General features: G+C 37.9%; 1 protein-coding gene across 5 annotated transcripts in view; it reads left to right on the top strand.

Moving 5' to 3' along the window:
• Positions 1-10,551, top strand: part of rtn1a (reticulon 1a) — a 137,264-nt gene extending 126,713 nt beyond the window's left edge. For all 5 annotated transcript variants that reach the window (XM_039741019.1, XM_039741021.1, XM_039741022.1 and 2 more), the window contains 6 exons: positions 1,382-1,589; positions 5,892-6,030; positions 6,158-6,227; positions 9,654-9,700; positions 9,786-9,844; positions 10,239-10,551. In XM_039741019.1, coding sequence (XP_039596953.1) covers positions 1,382-1,589; positions 5,892-6,030; positions 6,158-6,227; positions 9,654-9,700; positions 9,786-9,844; positions 10,239-10,281 — 566 coding nt within the window. In that variant the 3' untranslated portion in view covers positions 10,282-10,551. The remainder of the gene's footprint in view (positions 1-1,381; positions 1,590-5,891; positions 6,031-6,157; positions 6,228-9,653; positions 9,701-9,785; positions 9,845-10,238) is intronic.
• Positions 10,552-13,923: the final 3,372 nt, after the last annotated feature.

The raw sequence follows: 13,923 nt of genomic DNA, 5'->3' as shown, positions 1-13,923 counted from the left end.
GCAACTGGGGCTAGAAGAAGAAATGACTTTAGGGGGCCAAAGGTTTGAGTGAGCTCATTAAAGCAGGCCTCCTCTTACTTTAGGGGGCTGACTCTCCCCACCGCCCCCATTCAAGTGAGCCTGTGCTACAAAAAAGACATGTAGCCAAGCCACAAGGATTCTCCTTACTGGCAGTATCTCTGGGTTTGTTTATTGTGGAGTACAAGGACAGATGCCCCTCTGAGCAGCGAAAGCTCGTCCGAACTGAGAAATCTGCTTTCAAGCTAGAAAGGCAGCATCTTTTTGTTATATCAGCCGGAGGCAGACTGCCTGCTTTAAACCCCTCCCTACCGGCCCACTTCACACAGCGCCTGGAGCTGAGCTCACAAACCTGCCTCTTTGTTTAGCAGCAGAGCAGCTGCTTCTTTGTAACACTGAGAATAGCAGGGTGGTACGTCAGTTGGGACTTGCAGGCCTGGTGACAAGTGATACCACAAGGAAAGTAAGAGTGCTGTGAGTAGGGATAAGTGTGAAAGGAAGGGCAGCCATTCCAACAGTATGGAAGGTGAAGCTGCACTCTAGAACAGCAGGTTATTATTGCACAGAAAACTAAACTAATACAAAGGCTAGGTGGCATGTTTTTCTTCCTCGGGGAGAATGCTTTTTTCCACCGATTTACAAAACAGATAAGCTTATGTTTAAAGTAGTTAAGATTGTCCTTTGTGGTTTCACATCCTGATAAAATGTGGACTGCAATCACTATCTCTTGGTGCAGGGCAGCATCTTCAGCTTGAGTTCAAACAGAAAGTGAAAAAATAAAGTGTGCAGCCGCCACTTAAATGCAGACTTAAATCTGTAGAGTGCTAAATTTAGATCCGCAAGACAAATGTGGCATGAAAAACAGCGAGGCTGTGGCAGCGCTGCCTTAACTCAGCATAAACTGGAGAATAATTGAAGGATCGGTCCAGTTTAGGACAGTGGGCTTTGACAGTCATTTGATGACAACTGCTTTGCACACCATATCATCACTGCCCACCCCTGAATGAACAGCCACCCATACTGCAAATAGACTTTAACATCCTAAACCTACATAGTCCAAATAAAGGCTGAAGGAGGCTGGTCCACAGGGCATGGAGCACACTCGTACTCAGTGGACCTGTTTTAGGGTAAATCTGGAAAAAAAGGGAGCCTGGGTTTTGATTAGAACACGAAGAGTTGTGACTCCATTTTTTGTACCTGGTCAAGTGCAGAGCAGTAAACAGCATGTTCTTCTGTATGCAGTCAATCATTATTGACCTGAGAGCTTTCGGTGGAGGTTGTAGGCCTTTACAGATTGTTATTTCTAATTCTTTGCATTATTTAATACTTGCCTGAGTAATCAAGCTTCACTTTTTGTCCACAGCCATTGACTTGCTGTACTGGCGTGACCTCAAGCAGACAGGGATCCTGTTTGGCAGTGTGTTGCTTCTTCTCTTCTCCTTGACACAATTCAGTGTGGTTAGCGTCATCGCCTACCTTGCTCTTGCTGCCCTTTCAGCCACCATCAGTTTTAGAATCTACAAGTCTGTGCTGCAGGCTGTACAGAAGACTGACGAAGGACATCCATTCAAGTGAGTATGCCACCTACCATCTAAGTCAGATGGATCTAATTTAGTTTTGAAGAAAAAAAAAAAAAAGTCTTCAATGTTAACCTTTTTGCTCCGCAACAGTAGCATAGAAATAAACATCACATTTCACATTATAAATGATGCTATAACACCCAGTCTAATTTATTTATAAACTTTTATAAACCTCCGGGTGAACGTTTAACACTATTTACACACTTTGTTCATGCAGACAGAACAATAAAAGGAAAACCAATGAGTTGTGGTTAAAGCCACCCCTCTGTGTATAGACAGTAGATTGTATGCACAGTCTTGTACTTAAATGTAAATATCTGCGTAAACGGCAACTTATTGTCCAGGGACACCACTCTGTATGACAATGCCGTGTTATAGTACGAGGACAGGTCCTGCTACAAGTGATGGTCAGTGATGTCAGGCTCTACTGGTACTGTTCTCCAGTTTCTCATGAGTACAGTTGTCCAAATTCAATTTATAAAGTAGAGCAGTGAAATTTCACAAAAACCTGATACCAAATACGTAGCACAATTTGAGGAAAACCTCAGTGGGACGCTTAATGTTGTACAGTTGGCCTTCTACCAGATGAGGAGCTCTATGAGGAAATAATTCCTATTTACTGCTAAAGCAGGACTCTGGAACTCAAGAATCCTTCTATATAAAAGCGGTCAGGATTGTCCTTCCATCCCGTGAGTGCTATGCAGGCGCGGAGTTTCACACACGCCCTTGTCCATTTTGCAATGCACGATGGGATTTGTAGTTTCGTTTTTCCAGGTAAAAGAGGATTTTCTACTCCAGACACTGCGATATTTCTTCTTCTTTCTTACTATATAAAAGCGGTCGGGATTGTCCTTCCGTCCCGTGAGTGGAAAGCGTAGCGGTATTCCGCTTATCACAGACTTGCTACTTGCAGCACGAAGCGACATGATGTGAGCAGAGTTCTAGTGCTCCATCGTTCCCTTGCTTTTGTGCGCGATGCGCTGGAAAAATAGACAAAATTATGTCTCTGGAAATAATGTTGATGGAGTACAAATGCCTCACTGCGTAGTAAATATCAGGGGGGTTCAAAAGGGCGACCTCAATATAGAAAAAAAGTTTAAATTTCATCACAAAAATAACAGAAACTACGAGTATTAAAGTAATACCGATCAAATGCAATATAACCAAATTAATCAGTCTGTATAAAATATCAAATTGATCTACATATTGAATTGCCTTAAGTGGTCAACTTAAAAGTCGGTCGCCTTAAAAAGCGGGTGAGCCTAGTAATAAAAAAATGAAATGATCTGCTGTAAGAAAATCCATGCATCTTCCTTAAAGGAGAGTATGGCACTATACACCTGATCTAAGTTGGGGAAAATCCCTACATAACAAATGCAGTGCTTCTAAGAGCAGACTGTGGATTACTGGAATCAAGATTAACTCATCTTGGGGACAGTATGGCAGCAGAAATATTTAAGGCCTGGATGCCTTTCTTGATGCCAAACTCCTTCAGTAACGCTTTACAGCATGCAAGAGGGACAGTGAACTTACCCTAACCCCAGATAACGGGATAATTAGGATTAAGAGTTAAAGAGAAATTACATTTTATGAAGCATTATATTGTCATGTCTTTCTAAATGCATATATTTGAAACGTACAATCAAAGTAGTTAATGTAAATGTATTTTAGTCAGTCAGTTTAGACAGCAGGGCCAACACACACACACTTAGACAATTTGGACTGTGGGAGGAAACCCATGCAGACACAAAGTATATGCAAACTCTACATAGGAAAGTTTTATAATATTTTTAAATCTAACATATATTATGATTAACTTTGCTTTTGTTGTTTTTTCTGTGTCAAAAGTTGCTTGCAATTTTTGTAGACAAGACAGACAGCAGCAGAATACTGATAAAGAACAATATTAAATTAAAGAGTGACAACAATGAAGGTATAACAGACAGACAATAAATTTGTATAATATTAACGTTTACCCCCCGGGTGGAATTGAAGAGTTGCATAGTGTGGGGGAGGAACGGTGTCCTCAGTCTGTCACTGAAGCTGCTCCTCTGTCTAAAGATAATCCTGCTCAGTACCCGTTGCTGTGCCATGGATGTCAAACTGTCCAGCTCCATGCCTACAATAGAGCCTGCCTTCCTTACCAGTTTGTCCAGGCGTGAGGCGTCCCTCCTCTTCTTTATGCTGCCTCTCCAGCACACATTTGAGCGTTACTTGAAAGGAGCTTGCACAGCGCACAAATATAAATGACAGTAGATAATTAGTTAATTATTACATAAGGCAAATTATTATTATTAGTTTCATTTTACTCATTTTTGCTTGCCATTTTAAAAAAAATTGCAACAAAAATAGAAACTTGCAAAAATTTTTAACTAGGACCAAACAATCTCCGATATCATGAATGCACTGACTACACAGGGCAGCAGTTTTGAAAATAAAATTGAAATCACCTTAAAGGAAAAGTATTAACTAGCCAAGGTCAACTACCAGGAGATCAAAAACCTAGAAAACAAACTCCGTGTGCAAAACCAAAATCGTAGTCAAACCAGGATATGCACATAAACTGAACGAAAACATAAGCTTGAAAGGCATGGTCAAAAAAACAAATAATAACAAGGGATGAACATGATGAATAAAGGAGGGCACTATAGACTTTTATGCTGACTCCACACAAACTTGGACAAACCAGAAAGTGTAAAACGCTGATCTTTTATAATGGCCCAGTAAGGACGTCACACATTCCTGGTTGTCCTGTTTAACTATGGCAAGCAACAATCAAAACAACTGATGGAAAAAATTTTTTAAAAAATTGGCTTTAAATGTAACAATGTTAAAAACACTTCACATTTAGAAACAAATGTGGGCGTAGGATTCCTTCACATTTAAAACCCCCAACACCAAGGCTTTCATTTATTTTTTGAGATCAAGAAATACATTTAAAGAACAAAAAGTCAAATTGTGACAAAGAATACCTGGCTATCATTACGAGTTTTGATCACAAGACACATTTACAATGACATTTGTGTCTGGCCTTTCAATCGTTCCCACATAATATAAGAATGGTTTATGTCATCCTCTTCTCAGCTATTCCAAGTACATTATACAACACTACTCACAATTTAGTAAAAGTCCTACGTGAATCGTGTGCACAATCATGAAAATACCTCTTGTGAAAAATGTACTTAAAAACGCATTTTAGTTTTCTCTGGAATTTTAACTCTTTAACCATAACTATTTATGAGCACTACTTAAGTTGCATTACCTCAGAGGTTAACGGGTCCAAATGTGGTGGAACCAAAAGTAACAAAGCAGCACATTATGTGCCATGTTTAGCGTGAACATGTCAGTCTGCCCAAGTAATCTTTCCTGAATTCATCATCAAACATTTTTAATGACATCACAATCTGCCTTTTAGCATAAGACTGGGGCAGAACCTTAACAGTTTACATTATGTTCAAGGTTTTATAGCTATTAATACTGCCATTTACATGTTACCTCAATCACAGAGAAAAAACAAACATTGTTTCAAGTGCCTTCTTGTTACTCATTGTGTTCAACAGTAAATAGCCAAATAATCATATTCAACAGAATCAGTCTACATGAAATGAAGTCTGCTAATATGACCACTTTGAATCTGATCATACTGACAAAAGCAAAGATTTAAGAAAAGGAGAATTTTTATTTTTGACTTTAATTTATTGCCACCAGAATAGCATATGTATGTATAATGTATGCCAAGAGACCCACCTGTACCAAAGATCCTGTTTCTCACAAATGTGCCATTCCAAATGATTTATAACGCACTTCTTAAGAAAGTAGACAACCCTGAACATCTAAAAACGAACAGGAAAAGGTTATTTCAGCAGCACTGGACATAAGACACAACAATGCCTCTTACACATTTGTACAATAAACACCATTAAAGATCTGTAAAAGTATTGTAGGACATAATTCAACAATTAATTAGTGGGCAGATATTGTTTGAGGTAGCCAAAGTTATTTTTTTCCTCAATGCAATCTTTTCATAACTAATCAAGGAGTGTCATCTTTAGAAACATGACATGATAATTTGGTCCATACTACCCTTGGGTTTTGAGTTCAAGTGTTTCAGTTCTTTGCTTTCTGCTTCCTCTGGTGTCCATGAATAATTCCCCAGCATTCATTTTATCAGTGAGTTTACCAGTCTTGAAAACCTGGGCCAAGTCTAAACTAAGTCTTCCTTTTCTAAAAAGGCTTGTGATACTTTGGGCTGCACCCTTCATTAAGTAATGCTCCAGTGCTTTAATCCCACAGGGCCTATCTGGATGTGGAAATTTCTCTGTCTCAGGAACAGATTCAGAAATATGCCGACAATGCACAGCTTTACCTGAACAGCACAATGAAGGAGCTGAGAAGATTATTCCTCGTGCAGGACCTTGTGGATTCTCTGAAGGTGAGCACTGGAATTAGCTACTGAAAATATCAGTTTATATTTATGCTGTATTTTTCCTTCTTTTTGTTTAAGTTTTACTGTGTTATTATACTACTATATTACTAAAAGGTTGATTTGCTTTGTTCAGTTTGCAGTGCTTATGTGGCTACTGACATATGTTGGCGCCCTCTTCAATGGCCTGACACTGCTGATAATGGGTATGTCTCATCTCTTATTTCACCTAATTGCCTCTTCAGCAAGCACAAAGTCTAATTACAATAATGTCAATGAATGTCTCCTAGTTTAGAACTGACAAAGGAGGATTGCAGAAATTTAAAATGGCTAATGTCAGAGGTTTGAACGGAAGAGTTCAGGTGTAATCAGATCATTTTCCTGGTATTTTGAAGAGAAAAAGTTTCATGCCTGTTTCATTTAAATGTATTAATAGCTATCAATAGGACCCACTACGCTTCAGTATTAAATATACAAATATTAATGAAGCTTGAGTATTAATGCAATTAAAAAAAAGATTTAGTAGCCTATACTATGACACCTGTATCAGTCATCTTCATCAGTTCTATAAGGCAGGACTGTACTGATCTGAAAGGATTTCAACTTATCGGCAATACTAGGGTGTTGTACCGTGTTAGCCATTATGAATGTAGTGAGAAGTAAAGCAAAATGACACTTAAAAGATTACAATTAAACATTCATACTAAGACATACCTTACCTGAAGAAGGGGCTTGCAAATTGTAATCTTTTTAGTTAGCCAATAAAATGTGTCATTTTCTTTGACATTCCACTACAAGTTATCGACAATATAAAATGGTATGAAACAACAACACTTTTAGATTGCTAAAAGTACACTGGATTAAAGAATTTACATTTTGCCAATTTATTACAAAAATGCTCCTTAGGAAGAATGATCACATGACTCCTGGCATTTTCAATGTATCTGCTTAGGCTGCAGTATAACAGAAAGTGAATAAATATATCCAGTGTTTTAGTTTTAGAAAAATTGTAAGCGGGTTTCCCAAACAAGTAGTGATTAAAATATAGAAAAAGGGAATATTAGGTAAGTTACTTACACTGTGCCCATGAGTGTTCATGTTGGAAGAAGAGTGTAAGTAATGAGCACATGCAAAAGCTGGATAGCAACTCTGATAATTCTGAGGTGGTAGACAAAAATGAAGGGTACCAACAGGTCATCTCAAAACCACTTCCCAGAAAGGGGAAGTAGTGATAGTGGTGGATTCATTTGTTATGAAGACGACGATGACTCAGCTGTGCTCCAGGGATAGTCTCTCGTATGGTCAATTGTCATGTTGGTGTATGGGTGGGAGACCTCCCAGAATGGGTGAATAGTATTATAGCCATAGGGGCAGTGTTGGGATTGCCATTCACTTTGCAAAACATTTAATACATTGGGACAGACAGGCTACAAGCTCTGTAGGGCTCATTTAAAACACTAGGTGCTAACCTAAAGAGTAGAACCAACATGGCGGTCTTCTCAGAACTTATGCCAGTCCAGATTAAAACTAAGGTGGCTCGGAGGTTTAACATGTGACACAAATATAGGTGTAGTAAAGAGGGGCATACCTGTAGAGTTAAGACACTGGGGCATCTTTTGTAGCAAATGGAACTTGTACTGCCAAAAGGGGTTACATTTCAGGAAGAACTGGGAGGTGAAGAGGATCATTGGAATAATAGGAAGGCCTATGCATAGGTTAAGTACGTACAGTTTAAACTGGGGAATGAAGTGACAGGGAAGTTTAGGACAGGCCAGGTAATAAGAATATACTAGGTAACTGGAATTTCTAGACTTAAGGCTGATAACTCATAATAAAATGAGAAGGACATTATGAGAAATCAAGAAAAAAGTGACTAGCATAGCAATAACAAACATCTGGATAAATCAAAACGATGGAGAGGATTATAACATAAGAGAGTACACATTCCTGTTATTAGGAGGGAGCAGGCAAAAATAAATAGACCCCCCCACACACACACACACCTTTTCTATGGCAAAAAGAAACTGCATACGAGTCTGCTTCAAATAGCTGATGAGAAACATCTCATTGAGAATATTAGGATTTAACTAGAAATCAGCAAGGACAAAAGCCAGTTATTGTGTTAGACACCCATACTTTTCTTCCACTGCAAAGTAGAGCAATGTTTCAATATGCATCCTTTAAGCAATATTTTTTAAAATAGTTTAGAGTTGTATGTTAAAGAAATGAGAGACGTTAATTTCCCAGATATTAACTTAGTTCATTTTACAAATATCAGAGCACAAAAACAGATTTCACAGATGGAGTTAGTGACTGTTTTTTTAATTCAGGATGTTAAAACGCCTTGCAATGAAAGTGTCTAGTGAGATTTTCAGTCTTGTAATAGTCAAAGAACTGTTGAAAAGGAAGGGACATGTATTAGAAAAAGAGCAAACTAAAATATATACATATTGAAAGAGCAAACTCTCTCAAACTGCATTTTGCTGAAGATTTCACGTGAAAGGGCTGCTGACCTACCAATAGTTACAGAGACTATTAAGGGGATATTCAGTAATTTGGAAATCTAAGGAAAGAAATGCAATTTTGAATAAAACGGCGGAAATCAAATAAACTGCGTGGACCAGATAACATTAATGCTAGAGGGCTTAAAGGGGTTAGTGAATAGATATATAAATCTCTGATGCATATTTCTCAAAACTTACTGCACATGGGGGAAGCTAGCAGCATTGTCCTATATAAACGTGACCCAGCCGATTCATAAAACTGTAGGCCAGTAAACCTAACAGGAGGCACGGGTAAATTTTAAGGAAGCAATTAAGGAAAAGAGTTGGCATCCATTATATGAAAAGATTTAATAGGTAACAGTCAACATGGGTTCAACGCTGGAGCAACTGTGCTTAACTAATATGTTGGAATTATAGGAGAAAGCAACAACAACAAAATAAGACAGGTTCATGTGATATTATTTATCTTGACAATAGATCCCATGATGGGAGGTTTGTGATCACACTAAAAGAGACAGGAGTTCAGGGCATGGTGTGTAGATTGAAGCAAAACTAGCTTAAGCACCAGAAACAATGATTATGGCATGATCTACTTTTGAATTCATTGATGTTAACAGTGGTGTCCCTCAGGGACAAGTGCAATGGCCACTGATATTTTTAAACACACAAATGATCTTAGCGAGAATGTTCACAACAGGCATAGCCAAGGTAGAGAAAGTGCAGAGAAGAGCAGCCGACTCCATTACTGCAAGATATAAGCTAAGAGGAGAGACTGAAGGAGCTGAACCTTTTCAGTTTAAGAAAATGGAGATTAGGAGATGACATTATTTAAATGTTTAAAATTACGAAGAAAATTAGTGAAATGGATTTTTGCCATTACTTTAAAATAAATCTTCTTCAGCAATAACACAGAGAAAGAGATGGACACTTAGGCGTAAATTTGGCACAAACCAGTAGTGAGCCATAGCCACAACAAGTAATTACTGTGGTACACCATAAAATTTTGGGAACCTTCAAAACTTGACTCTGTTTGTTATTTTGGAGAAAATAGGTTACTAAGATTGATAAGCTAAACGGTCTCTTCTTACTGTAATTATTCTTACATCCTACCTTTTTTTGTTTCCATAGCTGTCATCTCTATGTTCACAATGCCTGTTGTTTATGAAAAATACCAGGTAAGTTTTTAACTTAAATATTTAAATTGGTTAAAAAAAAAACAAACTTCAAAATGATTTGACCTCTGTATTATTTTCACCACAGGTGCAGATTGACCAGTACCTGGGTCTTGTGAGAACTCACGTCAATTCCGTGGTGGCAAAGTAGGTTTTCAAGTGTTATCCTGTTATAAGCAGTGGTCATTATTCTAACACGCACCCCCATTATTCAAGTATAGTGCCTTGTTTGGGTGTGGGAGTGGAGGCCAAGTGGTGTACCGCTAATAAACGCAATTATAACTTACTAAGGACGCAGTTGGTTGTCCACCACCACTGAGTCACTCTAAGCAATTCATATCTCCTTCACAGAGCACCACTTATATATATTAAATAAATAAATAAAAGATGTTAGCTGCTCTTGGATAAAAACAGTAAATAGATTAAAGTAAATAGCTGCTGATGGTGCAGTGATTTGTGCAATAAGTGGCATCACAAATGTCAACATGACCTTTGAAACTGATGAGGTACACATGATGTTTTTGTTATTTTCGCATTTCAGAATCCAAGCTAAAATCCCAGGTGCCAAGAGGAAGGCTGAATAGATGCCGAAAACTGAAGTGATGCCATCAGTTTAAGAGGAAAAGGAGCAGCTAAAACAGAACATGTAAACCAGGAAGGCTTTTTGATTTGTAGACATTGACACTGGACAGTTGTTGGCACTTTGGTGTTTTTTTATTTATTTATTTATTTTTCAAATGCAGCACTGGAGTAGCCCCTCGCCCCGCTGTCTATAACCTTAGAATTTAATAACTCGCAAATCCGTCGTGTCAAGCACTAAAAAGTATAGTGAAAAAATAAAAGCTAAAACAGATAAAAAGTACTAGATGTGTTTTTTTTATATATAAAGTTGCTTATGAAATGCATGATGTTAAGAGCCTGGAGTAAAATATTTGCTACTTTTAGTATGTTTCTTTTAAAAAATCTTTCTAGCTACATTTTAGCAGTGCTGTTACGTTTTAACGTTAACATGTGCAGCAGACGGCTATCCCTGCGTTAGTGTACTGCCTTAGTTTAAATTGCTTTTATGTCACTGAGTTGTCAGTGGGGCTTCTCTATTACTTATACATACACACACAGACGTATATCAGATTTGTGGACTAATGTTTTAGTGTTTTTCAGCACAATAAGGTTTACTAATTACGTATGAATACTGTAGCATTTGGTTTTGTATAATTATAAGAAAATACACTCAATGGGATTTTGGGGTACTGTTGTTGAAATACTAAACGTTGAAAAGAACTTGGAGACTGCTGGCTTTATTCTTTGTACGATGTTCAATGTACAGTAGTTCTGAACAGTCATGAACTCTATTTACACTTATGATGTACTTAATAATGAATGCGAAAATAAATGTTCTTAAATGTCCGACACCTTCTATTTTCGCATCATTTGGGAAGTACTAGAGGCAACTGAAGGGTGCAGAAACACATGCTTCACTGAATCAATCTTGCTCTGTCTTTGTGTTTTCTCATCATCAAAATCTTTCCTCCCTTCCCCTTTGTAACTCAGTATTATAAATCTTGCAACCATCTGCATATCGAAAATGAGTAGATTCCTCTTGATCGAAGATGGTACAATGTCATTTGAAATGCCAATAGAAGCAAGGGTCATTTTTAAAATCTTACAGGGGCTTCAGTGTATAGCACGTACCAACTTTTCCTCTCTGAAACAATAAAGCTTATGGCTACACGCAGATCAAGTCTTTCCTATGCAGGAGGAAGAATGGGCAAAGCATATTTGGTGGGATTACCTTTCATCTTATTCCTTGAAGCAGTGCAAGCTTGCAAATTGGATGTTTTTATGTTTGGTGCATCACATTTTAATATACAGTACTATACATTTTTAACACTTAAACTACTTAGCACTGTCCCGCGTTGGGTTGGTCCCTACCCGGGATTTGTTCCTGCCCTGTGTTGGTTGGGATTGGCTCTAGCAGAACTTCTGTGACTCTGTTAGGATATAGCAGGTTGGAAAATGACAGAGTGACTGACTACTTAACACCAAAAACCACCAGATTTTAAATTTCAGATTAAAAACGTAACGTTTACACGCCTTTGAGCCCTTTCCACAGTTCTGTATTTTTTCTTCTGGGAGGTGTAGTCAACAGCAGAATCACAAAATAAGATCTTCTGCAGCACCCCCTACCTACTGAACAAAAACAGCGAAACTGGAGTTTGAACAGCTTTCCAACTACATACAGAAAAAATAGATCCAACCTGTCAAAAGAAACAAAATTTTTAGCATGTCCTTCAAATCAGATGAGTACTGAAAATTCACGTACACCCTGAAGATCGATATGGTGCCCCTTTAGCTGGAACAATTTTGGCATCTTACCGACAAAAAAAAAACAAAAAAAAAAAAAAAAACCACACAATGCAGAGGGGCTCTTCTCAAAGGAATGCAACTATGCAATGGCATCTGCTCCTAGTCAGCATATACAGCTGAACAGAACTGCAATGAGATTAAACTAATCGTTTCTGACTAACAATATGAATATGGGTATGAATGCTGCATGTCTACGCTTATAGAGTGTTCCTCCAGTTCACTTTCTGGATGGATTTCTTAAGTGAGCAGATGTGTTCTCCCCTGTTCATGTGGATTTCCTCTTCTTTCTAAAGACAAGCTGTTAAGGTCCACCGGTGACAATGAAATGGCCTTATGCAACCAAATGCAAGGTGTTGCTTCCTGCCATGAATATGCACTGTTGTTGGGACAAAGCTGTAAATTAGCCCTCCCATGGCTTAAATGTAGGATTACAAAATAAATGGATTAAATGTTACTGCCTCCTTAAAGGAAGAATTCTGTTAAAACGTACTCACAACAGGAAAACACGGACAAACAAACTGGTCATATCTGCAGAATACTGAGATAATGAAACACAAAACTACATATAAAGATTCAAACACTGTTTCAATCTCTAACAGCAAAATCCACCAGAAGGAACCTTAAGCAAACGTTTTGTTTGACACAAGTTTGAATATGAAATTAACACATTTAAAATAAAGAAGCATAGAAAATACAATGCAGCAACAGTGTTTCTCCTGTTATTTTTATTTATATAAATGCAAGCAGTTGAGAAGACAATTAATAAAGATGTCAAAGTACTGTAATTCATTTCTGGTTTCCATTAGCATGTCCTATATAGTTTGCAGAAATAAACTGAAAATAAAGGATACCTCTTCTCACCTAGGATGGTTGTTTGTTTCTCACCTTAAATTGGTTTCCACATCCTAGCTGTCACAACTGACATGAAATGTGAAACACAAGCATGTATTGAGAAGCATGTGGGGTGGTACTGTCCTGCTTCCTTCTGAGATTTAGTTTCACAAAAAAAAAGGAGAATTCATCCAGCCTGAAAAAAAACATTCAAACAAAACACAAAGACAGAGGCAAATTATTCCCTAACAATTAGTATAACAATTTAATATGCTTTTGTGCCACTTCTACACTAAAACTCTGCTTTGATGCTGCAGATCCCTCCAACATTAGGCTCTTTCTGCTTTTAATGCCACTTCTTCCTCTATTGCCTTTGTATTGGAGTCACTGGCTAAATGGATTGTATACTGTGAAACCTGTTGCAAGTGTCAACATAACCACCTCCAGCAGATATTCACAGGCCAATCTACCAACCATGGAAACATCTACAGTACACTGATTTGGAACAGGAATGCACGATGATAAAATATTGACCAGACTGCAGGGCTTAACAAGGCACTACAAGGTATTATGCGGTATTACGCAAGTGTGCCCAAGCAGTGCTTCATGACACACTTCTGCTGAATCATATTCGTTGGCTGAAAAGTTCTCAATGTGTCACTCAGAGGATGCATACTCTTGTTCATCAAAGCTGTCAGTCTGGGTTTCATTCTCTCCTCAACTACTACCTTCTGTGCCTGCCTTTTTAAATCAGCATGTTAATTGGGTGGACCACTAATGCAGTGATTTTACCAGCTGCAAATACCACAGTGTATAAATTACACTGACCATAACGGAGTTATAAAATGTGTAAAGGATGTCACTTACCCACATTGAAAAATGACTGACATATCTTACGTGTGAACAAATGGTCTACAAGAACACATTTTGTTTATCACAACTAAAACTTTTAAATTACTCAAGATCCGTAACTTCATTATGTAGGTAATTATTTATAACTAGCAGCCGGCTGTCTGACATCATCACAA

This window comes from Polypterus senegalus, chromosome 18, assembly GCF_016835505.1.
Source record: "Polypterus senegalus isolate Bchr_013 chromosome 18, ASM1683550v1, whole genome shotgun sequence".
Lineage (NCBI taxonomy): Eukaryota > Metazoa > Chordata > Cladistia > Polypteriformes > Polypteridae > Polypterus > Polypterus senegalus.
Note: the sequence above shows the minus strand (reverse complement) of the source record. Positions and strands in the feature narration are given on the sequence as shown.